This window comes from Narcine bancroftii, chromosome 5, assembly GCF_036971445.1.
Source record: "Narcine bancroftii isolate sNarBan1 chromosome 5, sNarBan1.hap1, whole genome shotgun sequence".
NCBI classification, from domain to species: domain Eukaryota; kingdom Metazoa; phylum Chordata; class Chondrichthyes; order Torpediniformes; family Narcinidae; genus Narcine; species Narcine bancroftii.
In genome coordinates this window covers 28,598,212-28,620,914 of record NC_091473.1, presented here as the reverse complement: position 1 = coordinate 28,620,914, position 22,703 = coordinate 28,598,212, and the positions used below count along the sequence as shown (strand labels likewise).

At 44.3% G+C, this 22,703-nt stretch overlaps 1 protein-coding gene across 7 annotated transcripts in view; it reads right to left on the bottom strand.

Moving 5' to 3' along the window:
- The window catches only part of shq1 (SHQ1, H/ACA ribonucleoprotein assembly factor), a 147,635-nt gene that overhangs the window by 92,930 nt on the left and 32,002 nt on the right, over positions 1-22,703 (bottom strand). For all 7 annotated transcript variants that reach the window (XM_069937027.1, XM_069937024.1, XM_069937025.1 and 4 more), the window contains 2 exons: positions 19,474-19,586; positions 1,558-1,697 (listed from right to left, as the gene is read on the bottom strand). In XM_069937027.1, the coding sequence (XP_069793128.1) occupies positions 1,558-1,697; positions 19,474-19,586 (253 nt within the window). The remainder of the gene's footprint in view (positions 1-1,557; positions 1,698-19,473; positions 19,587-22,703) is intronic.

Below are 22,703 nucleotides of genomic sequence, written 5' to 3'. Positions count from 1 at the left end.
GTTCAAAGAGGCAACTGAGGAAAGGCTCAGGAAGCACCACAAGAGAGATTCTGCCCTTGTTGCCTTTCCAGGCCTCACCCGCCAAGTATGTGACAAGCCGTGCCTGCCAAGGATCAGCCTGTTCAGCCAGTCCAGGATGCACATATCAAACCCACAAAATGACTGAAATGAACCATCATCCTACAGGATGGAGAGCCAGAAGACAACGACGAAACATGATTTCATGAACGAACATTCTTGGAAAGTCACTTTATTTTCCATCAGAGCTAAAAATAATTAAAAAAAAAATAGGAAAGTGAATCACTAATTTCTGAAGTCAACCATAGCATAATGTGAAACACTTCCTGTTCTCCAGAGAAATTATCTGTATCATTAAAAGGCAAAGAAATAATTTGATCCAGTTATCATTTCATAATAAATTTTGATTTATTTTTAAAATCATGATTATCAAGGTATTTAAAAATAAGAACAAGATTATAAAGGTAAAGGTTCCATTATTGTCTACATTTAGAATGTAACATGCATGAAATTCTTTAACTTTTGTCTATCGCATGGCTGACAGAGAGTCTCCATTTTGTCCAGTGCTCTACAGCACCTAGAGGGTCTCCCCTCCAAGTACTGACCAGTCCTGAGCCTGCTTTCCTTCAGAGATCAGACAATCTCAGGCATATTCAGGGTATTAGTACACAGCAGATCATTTCTTCCAGCAAACTACATCTCAATATTGAAAATATTGTGCAATAATTTGCTCCAAGTACCATTCAAACACCATGAGGTGCTCAATCTACTTTGGCTCGCTCCTAGTCTGGTAATACCTTGATTTTAAAATTCTCATTTTTTTTCAAACATGAAAGATTAAACAAACTATAAACTGTAAGAGGCATCTTTTATGGTGTGCAGATACAATTTAAAAATATTTTGCTTTGAAGTGCAGGATATATTAACTTGAAGATTTTGTCTAGAAATTTAATAAAATAGAATACTGCTTAAAAAAAATAAAATTAGATTGGTTAGTAATTTCTGTGTTAATCCACGCATTTGTTTTGTGACTCAACTCAAAAATATTTCGTCCCTTCACTGGAATAGAATTTAAGCATCCATCTGAAATATCACAATACATATTCTGCTACCTTTACAGGCTATTGCTATGATAATCTTGGAACGAAACACTAAAATTGGTTGAACACTTCAATACAGCACATGTAATAGATTGCTTCTTTGGGAACAATTTGCTTTGCGATAATACAAGTCATGTCAGAAGAAAGGAAAATTAAAAGCTTGAATTGACAATAAATAGCTTTCGCATGATGAGCAAACTCATGATTTAAATTTTGATTGATACAAGTTCAGAATTTCAATGCACTTCATTTGGCACCACAAAAATAATTCTGAATATTTTAAAATTTTCAAATAAATTTAAATTCCTTGCTCTCCATTGCTATGATATTATCTGATGAAAATTTCTTCTGGATCACATGCAGCATTAGATAACAGGAGGTGGTTAAATTTTAGTAATATTTCTCTGCTGGATATCATTAAACACCATCAACCACTCACCACACTGTCCTCTGAGATCTGCAGAATCAACTTGTTCTGCCTGGGTTTCCTTTGCTTCATGTTTTATCTCCTGAATGTTTCTCCACCAAGGTTGATAATTCAGCAAATGCTGAATGGCATCATCTTCAAACAAGTCAGCACTGAAAGTGGAAGGAGAACCAGAGGACTCGATCAGATCGTTTTTTAAAAAAACTAATTGTTCACGAGTTAAAAGTTGTCATGTGCAAAATGGCCACAAAAAAAAAAACACGGATATAAAAATGGAGGAAAAGAAATACCAACAGTCTTGGATAGATTTGACAAACAACTGAAGAGGCAAAGGCACAAAAATTAAAATTTTAACTCTGGGATGTTTTACTCATCACCTCAAGATATTTGCATATTCACTATTGGAAAATACAGCCAACAACAGAAACCACACAAAAAAATAAAGAATTAACACCACAACAAACTGAGACATGAGTGATGAACTTCACCAGGCATAAACATATGAGAGAGAGAGAGAGAGAGAGAGAGAGAGAGAGAGAGAGAGAGAGAGAGAGAGAGAGAGAGAGAGAGAGAGACAGACAGACAGACAAAGACACACCACATAAATCTGTATGGATTTCTCACCACCCTGGTCTTGAGACTCAGAATGATGGATGTCACTGATTAATTGAGAGTAATCTCCTTCTGTTAAAGGGTGTTATAAACTCAGTTTCAATATTACGGCTATTATGAGGGGTAGTGAATGAAGGATTGTATGTTAAAGTCGCGCTCCTGCCAAGATACAAAAGGTCCAACTAAGCCACACAGTACAATTCAAACAGACTTTGTTTGAGTAAGAGTAGCGGGGATGAGCAGTCTGTAGTGTTGGGTAGACAAGGTCACCTCACTAAGACTGTTTGGTCTCATTCAAATAAAACAGTCACAGAGTACAATATGTAAGGCATTTTCCTGCATACAAATTGGACAACATTTCTTTGAAGGAATTGCATATCCTCTTTCTAAAGACAGGGAAATGATTTGTTGTTGGGTCATTTAATCTCATGAACCAGTTATAATTAAGAACATCCTTCTGGTATACAAAAAAAATCAAATGAAGTCTGGAAGGATTGCTCACAGTACACATCAGTATCCATTCTCTGCCAACCTGATTTCTGGTTTCTTAATTTACACATGTAAATGTCTAGTCAATAGTAATCTTAGATTAGAAGGAGGCGGCGGCCCTGGTCCGGGCACAGGGAAAGCAGCGGCGGCGGCGGCGGCCCCGGTCCGAGCAGAGGGTAGGCGGCCCCGGCCCCGATCCGGGCAAGAGCGAAGAGGAGGCGGCGGCCTCGGCATCGGTCGAGTGAGGCAGGCGGCGGCCCCGATCCGGGCAGAAAGTAGGAGGGGGTGGCCCCGGTCCGGGCACAGGGAAAGCAGCAGCGGACTCGGCCCCGGTCCGGGCAGTATGGTCCGACCTACGCAGAACAGCGGCTTGTCATTACAAACACCCTTTTTCAGCAGAGGGACAGCCTGAAGACTACCTGGATGCATCCCCGATCCAAACACTGGCACCTCCTGGGCTACGTCCTGGTGCGAGAAAGAGGCAAACGAGATGTGCTCCACACCAGGGTAATGCCCAGCGCGGAATGCCATAGTGACCACCGGCTGGTTCGCTGCAAGCTCAACCTTCACTTCAAGCCAAAGCCCAGGAACAGTAAAGCCCCCAGAAAGAGGTTCAATGTTGGAAACCTGCAGTCAGACAAAGTGAGAGGAAATTTCCAGGCAAACCTCAAAGAAAAGCTCGACGATGCAATCCGCCTCACGGACTCGTCCCCTGAAACCCTCTGGGATCAGCTGAAGACTACCATACTGCAATCCACTGAAGAGGTACTGGGCTTCTCCTCCAGGAAAAACAAGGACTGGTTCGATGAAAACAGCCAGGAAATCCAGGAGCTGCTGGCAAAGAAGCGAGCTGCCCACCAGGCTCACCTTACAAAGCCTTCCTGGCCAGAGAAGAAACAAGCCTTCCGTCACGCATGCAGCCATCTTCAGCGCAAACTCCGGGAGATCCAAAGTGAGTGGTGGACTAGCCTCACCAAACGAACCCAGCTCAGCGCTGACATTGGCGACTTCAGGGGTTTTTAACGAGGCTCTAAAGGCTGTGTATGGCACCTCACCCCAAGTCCAAAGCCCGCTGCAGAGCTCAGACGGCAAAGTCCTCTTCAGCGACAAGATCTCCATCCTCAACCGATGGTCAGAACACTTCCAATCTCTTTTCAGTGCCAACCGCCCTGCCCCAGCTCCCTCAACAGCCCCTAAGGCTAGAGCTGGATGAGGTCCTCACCCGGGAGAGACATATAAGACAATTGAACAACTGAAAAGTGGCAAAGCAGCTGGTATGGATGGAATCCCCCCAGAGGTCTGGAAGGCTGACGGCAAAACTCTGCATGCCAAACTGCATGAGTTTTTCAAGCTTTGCTGGGACCAAGGAAAACTGCCTCAGGACCTTCGTGATGCCATCATCATCACCCTGTACAAAACCAAAGGCGAGAAATAAGACTGCTCAAACTACAGGGGAATCACGCTGTTCTCCATTGCAGGCAAAATCTTCGCTAGGATTCTCCTAAATAGAATAATACCTAGTGTCGCCGAGAATGTTCTCCCAGAATCACAGTGCGGCTTTTGCGCAAACAGAGGAACTATTGACATGGTCTTTGCCCTCAGACAGCTCCAAGAAAAGTGCAGAGAACAAAACAAATGACTCTACAACACCTTTGTTGACCTCACCAAAGCCTTCGACACCGTGAGCAGGAAAGGGCTTTGGCAAATACTAGAGCGCATCGGATGCCCCCCAAAGTTCCTCAACATGGTTATTCAACTGCACGAAAACCAACAAGGTCGGGTCAGATACAGCAATGAGCTCTCTGAACCCTTCTCCATTAACAATGGCGTGAAGCAAGGCTGCGTTCTCGCACCAACCCTCTTTTCAATCTTCTTCAGCATGATGCTGAACCAAGCCATGAAAGACCTCAACAATGAAGACGCTGTTTACATCCAGTACCGCACGGATGGCAGTCTCTTCAATCTGAGGCGCCTGCAAGCTCACACCAAGACACAAGAGCAACTTGTCCGTGAACTACTCTTTGCAGACGATGACGCTTTAGTTGCCCTTTCAAAGCCAGCTCTTCAGCGCTTGATGTCCTGTTTTGCGGAAACTGCCAAAATGTTTGGCCTGGAAGTCAGCCTGAAGAAAACTGAGGTCCTCCATCAGTCAGCTCCCCACCATGACTACCAGCCCCCCCACATCTCCATCGGGCACACAAAACTCAAAACGGTCAACCAGTTTACCTATCTCAGCTGCACCATTTCATCAGATGCAAGGATCGACAACGAGATAGACAACAGACTCGCCAAGGCAAATAGTGCCTTTGGAAGACTACACAAAAGAGTCTGGAAAAACAACCAACTGAAAAACCTCACAAAGATAAGCGTATACAGAGCTGTTGTCATACCCACACTCCTGTTCGGCTCCGAATCATGGGTCCTCTACCGGCATCACCTACGGCTCCTAGAATGCTTCCACCAGCGTAGTCTCCGCTCCATCCTCAACATTCATTGGAGAGACTTCATCCCTAACATCGAAGTACTCGAGATGGCAGATGCCGACAGCATCGAATCCACGCTGCTGAAGATCCAACTGCGCTGGGTAGGTCACGTCTCCAGAATGGAGGACCATCGCCTTCCCAAGATCGTGTTATATGGCAAGCTCCCCACTAGCCATCGTGTCAGAGGTGCACCAAAGAAGAGGTACAAGGACTTACTAAATAAATCTCTTGGTGCCTGCCACATTGACCACCGCCAGTGGGCTGATATCGCCTCAAACCGTGCATCTTGGCGCCTCACAGTTCGGCGGGCAGCAACCTCCTTTGAAGAAGACCGCAGAGCCCACCTCACTGACAAAAGACAAAGGAAGAAAAACCCAACACCCAACCTTAACCAACAAATTTTCCCCTGCAACCATGTCTGCCTGTCCCGCATCGGACTTGTCAGCCACAAACGAGCCTGCAGCTGACGTGGACATTTACCCCTCCATAAATCTTCGTCCGCGAAGCCAAGCCAAAGGAAGAGTAATCTTAGATTCTTGAAATTGACAATGGTGACCAAAACCTCAGCACTGAAACAATGCCATTCAGGGACCTAGTGGTGCTGGATGCTTATTGCAGCCTTTAGATTGAGTCTAACAGGTAGTAATCAGTTAGCACTGTTGTGTTAAAGAGATGAGGCAGGCATTAGGATATGGCTCAGTTGAAGAGGTGAGAATTGATTCCTGTTCTGGTTATTCTCTCTCTCAGTTTACTGGCAAAGTCTGTGTGATGGCTTCTTCATCATAATTCCCATAACTTGATATTCTATAGCTAATATTCTAGATTCGCTTCTTTTTTCATGACTATAACAAAAAAGGTCTGTGGAAAAAAAACTTAGACAGCATTAGAACAGTACATCTACAAGGGTAGCTGGGAGCTTTGTGCAAAGGGATATGTGTAGCATTCAGGCATTTTACACCAACTTTATGCAAGTCCTCATTTCTTTTTACAGGTGGATCACCCATTTAGTGATGTTGTCAGAGCTCTATGTACAGTAACCTTGACCTATAATTTTACAGGTCTCCCCAAGACCAGCCAGAATAAAATCAGGGTCCATTGTCACAATACAAATGGCAACTGTAAGAGATGAGTAAAACTAACATGAAAATATGAAAGATGAAGAAAACTAGTATGGATATATGTGTAATGAATAAAGCCAGTATGAATAGGATAAGGATAGATAATAGAATGTAGGAAGGTAAAGTTAGTCTGAATAAGATAAGGGTCTTCTAGCCTCTTAGACAGAATTAGCAAGTTCTGTATATAAGTTAGTAAGCCCTGAGAGTCGGGAAGGTGTGAATAAGGACAATGACATGATGGGACACCGACAGGATACCCCCTGGTCCTCCAAGTTCACAGAAACAGCACGTAGGCAGACAGGATTGCCTAATGCCAAACTCATTCAGGAGGCAGAAGAATGTAAGGGGAGGGTATTTCTATACTGAAATAAACTGTATAAAAGTTGGGTGAGCCCCAGTGTATGTGTGTATTCCCAGGGTAAGGGGAAGCACCCAGCTTTGCATTGTTGTATAATAAATGTTCTTTGTTCTCAATTTTTGTCTCGAGCAAATTCTGTGAAGGTACTTCTGTTTCTCACAGCAACCATCTCCACTGACAACTGAGAAACCACCTTCCCAACTACTTGGGAGTCCCTTCACCATTTCATTAGCCAATAGCCCCCCAATGCTGAGTCGGAAAATCAGCTCTGAGGATCCCTTTCTCATACTGTCCAGGGGAACACAATCATAAAGACCTGCTTCATCCTAGAGATACCTCTCTTTGTCTTGAACCCGGTTACCTCTGGCCAGTCAGGGTATTAGTGTAGTTTCTGTACATGAGCCATAGGTGGAACCACATATCCCAATAAACAGTACCACGTCCAATTGGTCGTCAGCCGTGGATATGTCCTTTGTCAAAAAACATTGTATACAGTGAAGTTTTACATCAACTTTCTCCTGGCTTTGGTATAGTTATGTATCCGTGGATCCCAAAAGATGCCCTGTAACTCTGCTGTCCTCCACAGGCTTGTCCTGACTTTTACTTGTCTGTGATCTGTTTAGTCTTAAAAATCCATTCTCACTCCCTGTAAGGTTTTAACTTGTCGCCCAAAATTTCTCTTTTCAGTCTCGACTCAGATATTCAGTTCACATATCAAGGTGACAAAAAGTCATAACAATAAAGTCCTTATGTTAGAATAAAAAGTCTAAGTTTTAGGTGGGCCTTTTTCCTTCAGTCTGTTCAGTGTATCCAGTGAGGGTGTCCTTCTTAATTTCCTTTGATCCCATTTCAGATTCGAAGTTAGGATAATCATCACATTCTATTGGATTACTCTCCTTTAGGTGGATTTGATGTACCTGTGAATGTACTGCTCGAAGAAGTTAAAAGTACTTTCAGGTGGCCAAAATACCCCGATGTAAAGCCACATATTATGCCCATATGTGGCTGTTGAGAGGTCACCTGAAAGCACAGGGGGTGCCTCTATGACGCACACTTTGTAACCCTCCTCCAGGAAGGATAATCACCAGAGCACTGAAGATCGCCCACCCTGGCATATGAATGCATCCGCCTGAAAGTGGCTGCTAAGGGGATGACAATTAGCTGGCGAGCACCTGACAGCCCCCCCTCCCCCTGCCCGGGCTGTTAGGGCTGGGGAGGCCGGTGCGGGCTGCCACAGCCTTAACAGCCCGAAGAGAGGAGCCAGAGTGCACTCCGAGGCGCTTCCCGTGCAGCTGTCCCTTTCAGGTGGCCAGCGCTGCCACCTGAACGACCAATCCACAGGTCTGAATCCACTTCTGCAGGCGCATTCTTGGTGGAGAATGCACCTGAAAGCAGCTTTAGTTACGTTACTATAATTTCATCCCCACTGGCGACGCAGGCTTTGCTCCCTCCCCAAGGTGTCAGAATTGGCTGTTTGTGGAACATCTCTGCAGCAGACAGCCCAGTCTTAACCTGTAGTGTCACTTGCATTTTAAATAATGTTTGGGGTAGCACTTTTAGCCAATTTTAGCCCTGTTTTCTTAGTCAGTTTAATTTTATTCCACTATTCCTGCTGTCTGGGTTTGATGGGAGTAGTGGAAATATTGCAGGATCCTTAATTCCTTATTCAGTTCTTTATTTATCTCAGTTAAAAAGTGAGGACCATTATCTGAGTTCAGTACCTCAGCTAGTCCATAGCAAGGAATTATTTCCCTTGATAAATTTTAAACTAATTGTGAAAGCAGTATAATTTTAACAATTAAAGCAACAATATTTACAGCAATATACTCACAATAATTCAGTAAACAGATTATAAACATGAAAAAAATGGCCTCATAGTGTTAGGTCTGCTTTGTTCATGAATGAGTGAGACAAACACCAGACTGAGTCGAAATCAGGGTTCTTTGTTCTTTATTACCGGATTGTAACACTTGCGACTAACAAAGTTAGTCGGAGAATGCATTCTGCCGTTATCAGCAAAATGGTGATTTTTTATACCCTTGGATACATGCTTAGAACATCATCATATCATTACTTGTCCAATGACTAAAACTGTTGCTATCCTTTCCCTGCTAGCTTCCTGCCTCTCAATCCATCAATGTCTCTCTTATCTTGTAAGTACAAGGATGCATTTACATCGTTACAGCCCTGTACATTCCCATCTCATGATGTTTTACCTAACAGGAGTACAAGGACACCTCCCCTTCTTGTTACTGCCCTGTACAGGGTAACTCCCTACACATTCCCATCTCATGATGTTTTACCTTACAATAGCAAGAGGAACATCACTTCTGGCATGGTGTCTCTTTATTGACATTGTTTTTATTGGCACGCAGCATTTTTTTTGTATTTTCTTCATCTGCTTCACTAAAATTTTGGATGCCACCGTGTCTGTATTGAGGGATTTACAGTAATATTTATCATTCCCTCCTTGCCAATGTGGGTGCAATTGTTCACATAAGGAACAAAGATATCAGGTTCTGTACACGTCGGGCTGGCCGGCATAATTGATAACTGAGTATCGGCAGAAAGGTTGTCCCTCTGCTGTAAAAAAAAAACAGCTTTTAATTTTCTCACTGTCCCAGTTGTCCAGAAACTTGCTGTCTGCCTGCTCAATTGGGTATCTTGTCTCGGTTAGTGAGTTGCTGCATCTCAATGGAATGGAAATTTTTAGACATTCTCCATTAATTTCCAATTTAACCAATTATTGATTGAAATTTCTTTAAGTCTGCAGGAACACAGGTTAATTTATGATCGAGATGAAAGAGTCCTCATCTTAAAGAAAATTGCACTGTTTTTACCAAAAATAAGGGTAGTTTGAAAGTGAATATTGTGAGTGAAAAAGGTAACAGTAAAAATGTACACTGCAGTAAGCATTTTGAAAAACTGTTTTCTCAACAAATGTTATGTCACACATGTATGGCTCAATCTGAACCACTTCTTAACATCCTTATTTGGGGGTATAATTTGCCTCTAAGGTATTTCTTGCAGGGCTTTGGAACCATCAAATGCTACAGCATTCATTTAGATCTGAGATGAAAAAAGAACCAAGTTTAATTTGTCCTCAGTGGTGGCCAGTCAGAAGATGGGGTGTTGTTTTGATTTGTAGGTAACCTTTTTCAACTTCTGAAACTCATTTAAAATGAGAGAATTTAAGACACAAAGTACTTATTTACTACATGCTGGTATTTATAGTCCATTTCAGCAGCCTCCTACCTCCCCAGTCAATCTTCAAAGACAAAAACCCCATCTAGCTTGTGTGATAGTACAGATTCTATCACCAATGTGTACATGTACAGATTGTAGTGTAGGATGACTGTGATTGGCTGAGAGTGTAGCCACACCTACTGGCAGATCTTAAAGGATTGCTCCTGGCCAGATCAGGTCATTCTGGACTGGTCAACCTATTTGTGATATGCTCCAGTCTTTTAGTTAATAAAAGCCTTGGTTTGGATCAACAAGTCTTTGGTTCTTTCGACTCGCACTACAATTTTGTTAACTAAAAAAAATTTTGAAGGGATGGAGTGTACGCAACAGCTGAAACGCCTCGACATCGACCCACAGTCTGCTACCCAGAGAGTCTACCAGAGCATCCAGGACGTGACCATTTACACCGCAGCCATGAAGGTGCTGAAAGGGCTCTACGAGCAACCAGTGAACAGGGTCTATGCTCGGTATAAACTTGCTACAAGGAGGCAACAGCCCGGTGAGTCCTGTAGAGCTTATATTCAGGCAAAAAGGGCAATGGGCAGGGACTATGCATGCACAGACAGAATTGATGCGGAGACCACAGACAATTTGATTCGGGATGCCTACGTGCCGGGGTCCAATCGAATGAGGTGAGGCAGTGCCTGCTAGAGCACGGGGGATAAAACCTAGAGGACGTGATCCGGATCGCAGAGACGATGGAAGCTGCGGTCTTAAGTATGGACATGTACACTTGGGGCTGGACCCCACACTCTAATGTGAGTAGGATACCCTTCCTCTACCCTACTACTGATGCTACACTGCCAGATGCAACCCCAAAGTGTTATTTCTGTGGGAGGAACAAGCACAGCAGGTCCCAGTGCCCAGCGAGAAAAGCCAGGTGCCAGAAGTGCCTTCAAAACGGCCACTTTGCTGTAGTCTGTTGCTCCAAAATGGCCGCTGTCAAACACAGTGCCTTGTGTGAAGTCCAATCGCCACTCTCCATTTCAAACACTTCTTCCTCAGAGCTCTCATTCAATGATAGCGAGGACTCCACCGCGCGGCAGCGCCTGATGTCACAGGGCAGACACTGAGCACGGAAAGTACAACCCACCCTCGCCGCAATGATGTTCACCCTACCTCACGAAGCAACGTCTGACCAGGCCCCAGCCCCGACCTCAACGGCTGCCGACCGGGGTCCCGACGCTGCCGACCGGGGTCCCGACGCTGCCGACCGGGGTCCCGACGCTGCCGACCGGGGTCCCGACGCTGCCGACCGGGGTCCCGACGCTGCCGACCGGGGTCCCGACGCTGCCGACCGGGGTCCCGACGCTGCCGACCGGGGTCCCGACGCTGCCGACCGGGGTCCCGACGCTGCCGACCGGGGTCCCGACGCTGCCGACCGGGGTCCCGACGCTGCCGACCGGGGTCCCGACGCTGCCGACCGGGGTCCCGACGCTGCCGACCGGGGTCCCGACGCTGCCGACCGGGGTCCCGACGCTGCCGACCGGGGTCCCGACGCTGCCGACCGGGGTCCCGACGCTGCCGACCGGGGTCCCGACGCTGCCGACCGGGGTCCCGACGCTGCCGACCGGGGTCCCGACGCTGCCGACCGGGGTCCCGACGCTGCCGACCGGGGTTCCGACGCTGCCGACCGGCGACCTGCCACCGCTGACCGCCCCACCGCCGACGGCAAGCAGCGACCCCCAACACTTACCGTTGGCTGCAAGCAGCAACACCAACTCCTAGACACTGTCTTTTCAGGCCCAACTGTTTGCGTGACGTCATCACGCAGGACTTCACTGTCCCCATTACAAGTCTCTGCATCAATAACCCTTGACCAGGACTTCCCCCATCCCCTCACAAAAGCAATTGAACTGATTAAAGTGCATGGACACTATACCAATTGCTTATTTGACTCGGGGTCAACTGACAGTTTTATCCGCCCAGACCTGGCCCACCGTTGCGGACTGGCTATTCTCCCCACTGCACAGAGAATTTCATTGGTGACCAGATCACACTCGACTGGGGTAAAGGGGTACTGCGTGGCGACCCTGAAAGTCCAGGGCATCACGTTCACAGACTTCAAACTATTAGTCCTTCCTCAATTGTGTACCCCTGCACTGCTGGGACTGGATTTTCAGTGCCAGTTTCAAACCGTTTCCCTGCACTTTGGGGGTCCTCACGCTCCGCTCTCTGTCTGTAACCACTCAACCCCAGAAACCTCCTGCCAGCGGCAGCCCGAGCCACCCGCCCCCGTGCCCCGGGGTTTCACCTGTAGTCTCTCCACCCTCAGAGTTGCTCCGCGAGCCCTTTTCGCAAATCTCACCCCTGGCTGGAAGCCTGTGGCCACCAAAAGCCGGCAATATAGTTATGAACACTGGAAATTTATCACAAGCGAGGTGCGCAGACTGCTGGATGAGGGCATTATCTAACCTAGCTCGAGTCCATGGAGGGGCCCAGGTAGTGGTTGTTAAAAATGGGGAGAAGCCACGGATGGTGGTTGACTACAGCCAGACAATCAACCGCTTCACGCTTCTGGATGCGTACCCCCTTCCACGGATAACAGATGTGGTGAATCAGATCACCCAATACCGTGTATTTTCCGCCATTGACTTACGTTCTGCCTATCATCAGCTCCCAATCCGCCGAGAAGACCGACCTTTCACAGCCTTCGAAGCGAATAGGTGGGTGTAACTATTCCTCAGGGTAACCTTTGGGATCACAAATGGCATCGCGATCTTCCAACGGGAAATGGACCGGATGGTGGACCAGAACGGGCTGACTGCTACTTTCCCATATCTGGACAACGTCACCATCTGTGGCCATGACACAGAGGAAATTTTTTCAGATTGCAATTCGGCTGAACTTGACCTACAATTTCGACAAGTGTGTCTTCTGGACCACTCAGCTCGCAATTCTGGGTTGTGTGGTGGAGAGCGGGGTGGTCATGTCGGACCCTGACCACAAGCATCCCCTCATGTACGCCACCCCCCCCCCACCCAAAAGGCACTCAGATGCTGCCTGGGTTTTTTCTCTTACTATGCCCAATGGGTTCCACACTATACCGACAAGGCACAGCCACTCATCAAGACCACCTCCTTCCCCCTGTCAACCGAAGCCAGAGCGGCCTTCGAACGCATCAAATTGGACATCGCTGCTGCAACGCTGCACGCCAATGACGAGTCCATTCCATTCCAAGTCGAGAGCGATGCGTCTGACTTTGCACTGGCAACCAACTTGAACCAGGCCAGCCGGCCAGTAGCCTTCTTCTCCAGAACCCTCCAGGGTCCTGAGAGCCAGCACTCTTCTGTCGAGAAGGAGGGCCAGGCCATAGTCGAAGCAGTACGTCATTGGAGACACTACCTCACTGGCAGGCGCTTTACACTGCTGACCGACCAACGCGCAGTCTCCTTCACGTTTAGCAATACACAGCGAGGTAAGATGAAGAATGACAAAAATCGTCAGGTGGAGAATCGAGCTCTCTACCTTTAATTATGACATACTGTATCGGCCTGGTAAACTCAACGACCTGCCAGATGCGCTCTCCAGGGGGACTTGCGCCAACATACAACTGGACAGGCTGCAGAAACTCATGAGGAGCTCTGTCATCCAAGAGTCACTAGGTTCGCGCAGTTTGTCAAAGCTCGCAAACCTGCCCTAAATGGGAAGAGATTTGCTCCATGACCCGAGCCTGCCCGGTGTACACTGAGTGCAAGCCCCACTTCTTCCATCCAGAGAACACCCACATCATCAAAGCCTCCCGGCCCTTTGAGCATCTCACCGTAGATTTCAAAGGGCCACTACCATCGACCAACCATAACACCTGCATCCTTACGACCATTGACGAGTACTCCCACTTTCCGTTCGCTGTGCCCTGCTCAGACATGACTATCTCCTCAGTTATAGAGGCCCTGCACAGCATCTTTGCCATCTTCGGGTACCCCAGATGCATCCACAGTGACAGGGAGTCCTCGTTTATGAGCGCAGAGCTGCGGCAGTACCTTCTGGAGCATGGTATTCCTTCAAGCAGGACCACCAGCTATAACCCATGCGGTAATGGGCAAGTCGAAAGAGAGAACGCCACCGTCTGGAAAGCGGTTACGCTTGCCCTCCAGTACAAAGGTCTCCCCACCTCTCGCTGACAGGACATGCTCACTAGTGCCCTTCACTCCATCCGCTCCCTCCAGTGCACCGCAACCAATGCCACCCCCCATGAAAGGATGTTCTCTTTCCCGAGGAAATCAGAGTCGGGTACGACCATACTGGTGTGGCTCACGGTTCCCGGTCCGGTCCTCAAAGAATGACTGAGTGACTCTACTCCATGCAAACCCGCATTATGCCTACGTTGAGTACCCGGACGGGCGGGAGGACAGAGTCTCGGTAAGGGACCTAGCCCAAGCCGGATCTGGCGCAACAGTGCCTTTAACCCAACCTCCCCCTATTCCTTTTCTCCCAGGTCATGTGCTTGAACAGAGGGACCAGCACCACCCCACCAGCTCAGGCCAGACTGTCGACAACACCGTTGGGGAATTGAGTGAAGCAGTGGCCGCACCTTACGGGCCTGCCAGCGACACGTCTCCGGAGACCCCAATCCCGGCGCCATGGTGGTCACGCCGGATGGTCAGGCCCCCTGACCGGTACAGCCCCTAACCTCCATCCACCCTGGGGTTGGTTCTCAAAGAAGGGATGAATGTGATAGTACAGATTCTATCACCAATGTGTATATGTACAGATTGTAGTGCAGGAAGACTGTGATTGGCTGAGAGTGTAGCCACGCCTACTGGCAGGCCTTAAAGGGTTGCCCCAAGCCAGACCAGGTCATTCTGGACTGGTCGACCTACTTGTGATATGCTCCAGTCTTTTAGTTAATAAAAACCTTGGTTTGGATCAACAAGTCTTTGGTTCTTTCGACATGCATTACAGCTTGACTGAACTTTAAGCAGTAAGTTTGCAGACTGTTAAGTAATTAGCCAAGATCCTTCGCAACTATCCAAGAAGGGGTCCATTTGAAAAAGAGTTCTAAAGTGGTTAATCTTTTGAAATAAATAAATGACTACGTAAATAGGAAAAAAGAACAGCCATTGCTAACATGTATTTAAAATGTGCACTGAAAAATGAATTTTTAATGCATAAAATTTCTCCACGTATATTAAGAACTGCTAATTACAAGCCTGCTCTTGTCAATAACCGGTTTCATCTTTGGATAGTGTCAGTAGAAAATTTAAAGTGGGCCTTGAAACAGCACTTAAAATGGTGTTAGTATGTACATAAAGATTAGCAGAACAACAAAGGAGTAAATCAGTTAGGGGGACAACAAAAGTATATGCCTCTCTTCCTCTCTCCTCTCTCTTTCCTCTCTCCCCCTCTCTCACACAAAGGTGTGGGTTTGGGATTGAGTAAAAGTGGACAGAACTTTATGTATTTTAACCCTGTTGTGATCTGCTCCTGTTTGTTTTTATAAATCATTCGTGTCTGTATTTTCCCATGCTATAAATTGTGCACTTTTTTCTCAAGCTCATTTATATTTTAATAGTAACTAACAGGTTTTTAATCTGAAATGATAATTTGTGGTATTTAAGTATCCTATTTAATGTAATGCCTTCTGCAGGGCTCCTGTTTTGACACTTGAAAGCCTCCACTTAGCACCTTATAACTTGATATGCTGGAGAAAAGTTTGATGTGTGTCTTTTTGGACAAGCTTTTACTGTTTCTGCTGTTGCCCCATACTGTACATTATCCCCCTCTTCTAATATGCCATTTTCTTTTCTCGTTACTTTATTAATCATTAAGTGATTTGTTTATTTTCCTTATCCCTCTTCAGTTGTTGTTTATCACGCCAGTCGCACTCTGACTGCAATACTTGCCATGTCTTATGTTGTCCATTGTGAGTTCTAACTGCTATGCCTCTTCTACTTGTGTTCGAATTCTCATTCCTTTCCTCATCCCACTTTTTGTGAGGCTCCTCATTCCATTCTTAGGGGCGTCTTTTTGCCACAGTCGTTGTTCAGCATTGGCAATTGTACCGGTTTTCCACACCCCTCCTGCTGACCATGTTTCATTTCCTAATTTCTTAGTTAATACAGCTGACAGGATACGGTATTGATGGTTCGGATTGATGTGACTCATTGTTTGCCTTGGGTACCCATCCCAGCTTTTATCAGTAGCCTGACCCATTTCCCGGCCTTAGTTCCGAGTTATCCCAGACAGTATTTCCATGTTGCAAGATATACTGTACTGACTAAATCGTCTGCCAACTGACCCTTTCACTTAGCAAGAAAAATTTAGCACAAGTTACCAAAGTATCCTGATTCCAAATAGTCAAGTATCATAATTGAATGGGGTGAAACACTGTTTCCGAAATGTTAAATTGACCAGGTTGGTTATGCAATCAGCTGCCCAAAACGATACTCAAGTGTCAGAACTTAACTTTCTACTACCAGCCTCTGAGATATTTGTGTGGGCCAAACCTTCCCCAGCAGTAAGTCATCTTTTTCATCTGCATACTGACATTTGCCGTTGGCAGGGCAGGATTATAGACTATCTCTGTAGTCAGTCCCATACATAGTCAATGGTCAGGTATTGTAATTTAGGAACCTCTCCTGTTCAACTCGTTAAAATAGGTTAAATAGACCGGTTGATTCTATAACCGATTGCTCAAAAACGATACCTTGGTAATTCCCTTACTATACCCTCAACTGGTAGAACGGTACCCCTTAATTTTCAGGCTTCAGAATAAAGATATAAAGAATGTATACGCTTTGGTCTAGTATCACACAACTTACTTCACAAGAAGCAAACTTTCTCCTGCAGTATTGTGTAGGCTTATCTTTTTCATCTGCAGACTGACATTAGCAATTGGCAGGACAGGATTATAGACGATCCCTGTGTGGTATTGGTTGACAATGTAATGAAATGAATGTGCTGTGTATAAGAGTTAAGATGCTATTATAATCGTATTATGAAAGGTAGACTTTTAAATGATTGCTGTGAATTACTAGCACTCCCACCCAGTTAGGTCAGCTGCAACTAACAACATTCCAGACAACTATCCATTATCACCTCTTCCACAAAGCCAGCTATCTTCTGGTCCTCTGTACACCAAATAACGCTATTACCTGCCCTTACACATAAAGGGCTGTCAGACGCAGTCCATTCATAAACGGGTTCCCATTCAAAAACAGCTGACCAAAAACAGCTGACGGCACTACAAGCTTGTCAAGTAAGAATGGGGAAAACATCAAAAGCCTGCAGAATGACCAAGGGCGCTGATGGCTTTGTTTCAGTGTCTAGAATTCAACTAACCCTGTTAAAAATAATGAATATGGAGATCGCTGGGGAAGCAAGCATTTACATGAGCCAAGAGCCAGACTAACACTGTCTTAAAGGACCCTTTGAACTACTATATCATGTCTGCCACAAATCCATATCATTTAATTATGTCAAGCCACAAATTCATCTTTAAATTTTGTCATGTACATATAGAAAGCCAATCAATGATAACTATTTTCCTGCCTTTAGAAATGAGCAAACATTGACTAACACCTCAGCTTGAAACAATACCCTCAAAGGAATGGTTACTTAATCAATAATATGCAGCAAAAATGCCTTAAGTATTGTACCCTCTAACCTTGTACCTTGAATGAGGTTCAACGGTATTAGGGAAGTGACCTTGTCTACCCAACCCTAATTACTGCTCATTCCCGCTAGTGTGACTAATAAATTCTCTGTGTGTTATACTTTGTGGTTTGGTTGTACTTCTTGTACCTTGACAGGACTAAACTATCACACCTGGAGTCAACCCCGTAGTTAATGGTCAGGTAGCGTAATTTAGGAACCTCTCATGTTCAACTAGTTCAAATTGGTTAAACAGACCTGTTGATGCTACAACCATTTGCTCAAAAATGATACCAAAGTGTGGGTGATAGCCTTGCACATATACTCACAACCGGCAGAACAGTTTGCTCACAAATCACAATTCTTCTTAACTTACCACTGTGTCTTGGGCTATGTGTGTGGTTCTTTTACTCTCAGCAGGAACCAGATCAACCTTGTATGAGGGACCACAATGTTACCCTGGGTCAGTGAAGGTGTTCGGGCTCAAGGGTCCGGAAGGTGCACTGCTGCTCTGTCTGATGTCCCAGTGCCCTTGTGGCCGCTTACAACATACATGGTGACCTTCCCAGCGAGAGAATGCGACTACGCCAATGTTAAAGTCGCACTCCTGCTAAGATACAAATGGTATAACTAAGCCACACTAAGTACAATTCAAACAAACTTTATTTGAGTAACACTAGCAGGAATGAGTGTTGGGTAGACAAGGTCACTTCACTGTGAAGACTGTTTGGTCTCATTCAAATAACAGTCACAGGGTACAATATGTAAGGCGTTTTCCTGCATACAAATTGGACATTTTTGAAGGTATTGCTACAGCTTATGTTTTACATTTTGCATATCCTCTTCCTAAAGACAGGAAAATGATTTGTTGTTGGTCATTTAATCTCATGTACCAGTTATAATTAAGAACATGCTTCTGGTATACAAAAAAAAATCAACAGAAGTCTGGAAGGGTTGCTCATAGTACACATCAGTCAGTATCAGTTCTCTGCCTGCCTGATTTCTGGTTTCCAATTTACAGAAGTAATGGCTAGTTTCATACTAATTTTAAATTCTTGAAGTTGACAATGTTAACCAAAACTTCAGCACTAAAACAATGCCATTCAGGGACTGAGTGGTGCTGGATGCTTATTTCAGCCTTTAGATCATGTCTAACAGGTAGTTGTAAGTTAGAACTATTGTGTTAAAAAGAGATCAGACATTAGGATATTGGCTCTGTAGAAGAGGTGAGAATTGATTCCTGTCTGGAATGTCCTTGGTTACTATCTTTCTCTCTCCCTCTCTCCCAGTTTACTAGCAAAGTCTGTGTGATGGATTCTTCATCATAATTCCCATAACTAGATATTCTATAGCTAATGTTCTACATGTAAAGAACTGAGAAGATTCAAAACTTGACTCTACTCACTCCTGACAGAATACTTAAGCCACATTTTACAAAATCTAACAATGCCATATTACACATAACCTAATATTAAAATGTATAATTTTGATTATCAACATTGAGTCACTGAGCATGACTGAATCAAAGGCCACAAACTATCGCCATCAGGGTGATTAAAAGAAATAAAGCAAACCCGTGGAATTTTATTCTCATTAAATGAAATAATGTCAGAATGATTGGATCCAAGCATTTCAAGACTGCCTTGTATGTTGAAGGCAGAAGTGCACCAAATATTCCCTGTTAAGACTTTCAAGAATGATTAAAATCACAGTTTGGCCTAACTACCTGAACTTATTTTCTCTGAAACTTGCATTAAAAAAATCCACAATCAATCAGGGAGTGAATGTGAGGAAGAGGAAATAGACAAGAAAGGACAGTGAATATTTATGAAGCATCTTTCAAATGGAAACAAATTAATGCAAAGAGAAAAGGAAAAAAATGATGAAAAGTATAAGAATGGCGATTAAAATATTAATCAGCAAATAGAGGAAGGTTGGTTCTCAAAATCATTAAATCATCATAGGTGTTGATGCCCTGACAACTAAAAGGAAGTCGTGATCTATTACGTTTGTAATGTTCACTTACAGATAATGGTCAGAATCAAACTTCTCCTCTTCAGCAGCCAACCGCTTCTGCCGACGTTCCACTGGAGTTGTGCTGTCTGGTTCCTTCAGATCAATTACATCTCCGAGCTCATGCTGGTGAAGGAAACAAAATAACCATGACCAAGTGGTGGCTACAGAGATGACATTCTCTTTAATATTCCATGTCACATGCACAGTTGCTGAAATTCAATCTTTAAGTTGTCTGCATCTAAAATCCATTTTGGGGACCATTCACCAAAGTAGCTAGTGAAAGATTCGACAAACTTCTGTCCTCAATTCAAACATGGCAGACTGATTTCAAAACTTCATTGCTCCTGAAGTAAACAAGTACCTCATCATTGGAGTTATTTTGAGCCACATTAATTGTGAAGAATAGCTCATGAAAATGGACTTGAACACAGTGCTGTGAATGCAAATACTTACATTAGACACATTTTTCACTAACATACAATCCACCTTGGATAAATGTTAAGTCTTAATTCAAACCCTTCACTCTGTTACAGAGTTTACTGAGAGCCCATTAACTTGCTCTGAAGAGTCCCTCGATGCCCCATCCCCACAACAACAAAGTCGGACACTTTGGAGTGCTCAGCCAACTAGTTATGCTTTTTTTCTTTATCCTACTGCATCCCTACCCACAGTTTCTGCTCATTGTCTTGTTTTACTCGTTGTTCTCAACCTTTTCTTCCCCACCCCCCATTTACATACTACTTTTAAGTAATCCCTATGTCATAGATGCTCTGTGTAAGGGATTGGTTAAGGTGGTATTTGGGTGGAAAGAAAAAGTTTGAAAACCACTTTTAATCATACCTAACTGACTTGTTATGTACACGGTTTCATAATTCTAAAGGAAATGGGCCATGACAATTTTTCTCAAGCAAAATTGGGTCTAGAGCTGTGATTCTCAAATCTTTCCTTCCCACTCAAATACTATCTTAAGCAATCCCTTACTAATATAACCATATGACCGTTTACAGCACGGAAACAGGCCACGTCGGCCCTTCAAGTCCGTACCGGTTCACTTGAACAACTCCACTAGCTCCTCCGCAAACTCCTGAGGAAGCAGAGGCTCTCCTGAGATTTTCCAGGGCCTCATAGATTCTCATTATAAGACCCCATTTTCTTGGATACTTTACTCCGTTCCATTTCTCTTTATATATCATTGTTCTCTGGGAATCTTTACACATGTTCCTTTTCTCTTTATAAGTCCACATCCTCTAGGATTATTTACTCCATTCCTTTTCTCTTTATAAATATCCGTTCTCTGGGATTCTTTACTCTGTTCCTTCTCTCTATAAAAGTCCCCGTTCTCTGGGATTCTTTACTCATGTTCATTTTCTCTTTATAAGTCCCTGTACTGGGAGGAGTCACGTGATGGAGTAGTGGCCGGACGGTGAACTCCAGCCCTCTCCAGAAAAGTCGGAAAAAATAAAGGAAAACACAAAGGCACAAGAATAAAAATTAAAGTAAAGTGAGTATAAAGGTGGAAAAAAGATGGCGATGAAAGAAGAAAAATCGAAACCAACGGTAAGAAGAGAGGAAGAAAAGACAACGGAAGAAGAAGGAGAAGGCCTTACCTGTTCGAAGAGGCCCGCGATGGAGAGAGAAACCCGCTCCCTCAGGTCGGTAGAAAGTGGACTACAAAAATGGCTCGCTGAGCCGAGTAAAACTGCGCGATGCGCATGCAAAAAAACACACCGTCGGGAGGGGTGGCCAGCTGGGGAGTCGATCTCCACAGCCGGCAATGACAGCTGCAGAACAGCAGCAGCAAGAGGAGAACATAGAAGACAACGAAAACAAGAAAGAAGAGAAGAAAAGGACAACAAAGAAACAACAGATGGCCAACCCAGAGGAAGAAGAAGAGGAAGAGGAAGAGTACAGTGAAATAGAAGAAGGGAAAGGCAAGACATAGGATATACTTTCTCTTATTAAAGAATACATGGAGACATTTAAAGAATGGCAAGCACAAGAATTTAATGATTTAAGAAGAAGAATAAACAATACAGAAGAGAAAGTGAATAAAATAGATATGACCTTATCAGAAATGGGAAAAAGAATGGACAAGGTGGAAGAACGAGAAGCAGCAGTAGAAATGGAGGTAGAGGACTTAAAAAAGAAATTAGAGGAATCTAATAAAAAAGTTAAAGCGACACAAGAGCTGTTAGCTCAGAAAATAGGTATAATGGAAAATTATAACAGAAGAAATAACATAAAAATAGTGGGCCTTAAGGAAGATGAAGAAGGCAAGAATATGAGAGTTTATAAAAGATTGGATCCCCAGGATCCTAGGATGTCCAGAACTACAGCAAGAAATGGAAATAGAAAGGGCACATAGAGCATTGGCCTTTAAACCACAACCACAACAAAAGCCAAGATCTATTTTAGTAAAATTCCTAAGATATACTACAAGAGAAAAGGTACTGGAGAAAACAATGGAGAAAGTAAGAGAGGACAACAAGCCACTGGAGTACAAAGGGTGAAAAATCTTCATTTATCCAGATACAAGTTTTGAACTCCTGAAGAAGAGAAAGGAGTTCAATACAGCAAAGGCGATTTTATGGAAAAAAGGGTATAAATTTATACTAAAGCATCCAGCGGTATTGAAAATATTTATTCCAGGACAGCAAAACAGACTATTCTCGGATCCAGAGGAAGCACGAAAATTTGCAGAACAATTACAAAATAGACTGAGAGATGAAGACATGTAACAAGAGTACAAAAGACTGCGATCTAAAAAGACACAAAAGTTTTGAACTCCTGAAGAAGAGGAAGGAGTTTAATACAGCGAAAACGACCTTATGGAAAAAAACTATTCTCAGATCCAGAGGAAGCAAGGAAATTTGCAGAACAACTACAAAACAAGCAGAGAGATGAAGACATGTAATAAGAGTAAAAATGACCACGATTTATATGTATGTGGGTTAAGAGGTATATGTGTGTATATGTATAGTGTGCATACATGAATGTATCCTTATTTAGAGGAAAATATAGAGAGTAGAGTCAAGAATTAATAAGGGAAGGAAATGGAATAGAGGGAATAAGGAGGGAATTAAAAGAGTGACCTTTGTTACATATGAAAAGTGAAATCTTTTCTGGGGGGGGCTGGGTGGGGAGGAGTTACGGTCACTGCAAAATCAGCTGACGCTTGCGAGTGAATTCGCAAATCCAAATGGAGAGGGGAGATGTGGTTGTCCGACAAGGGATAAAGGA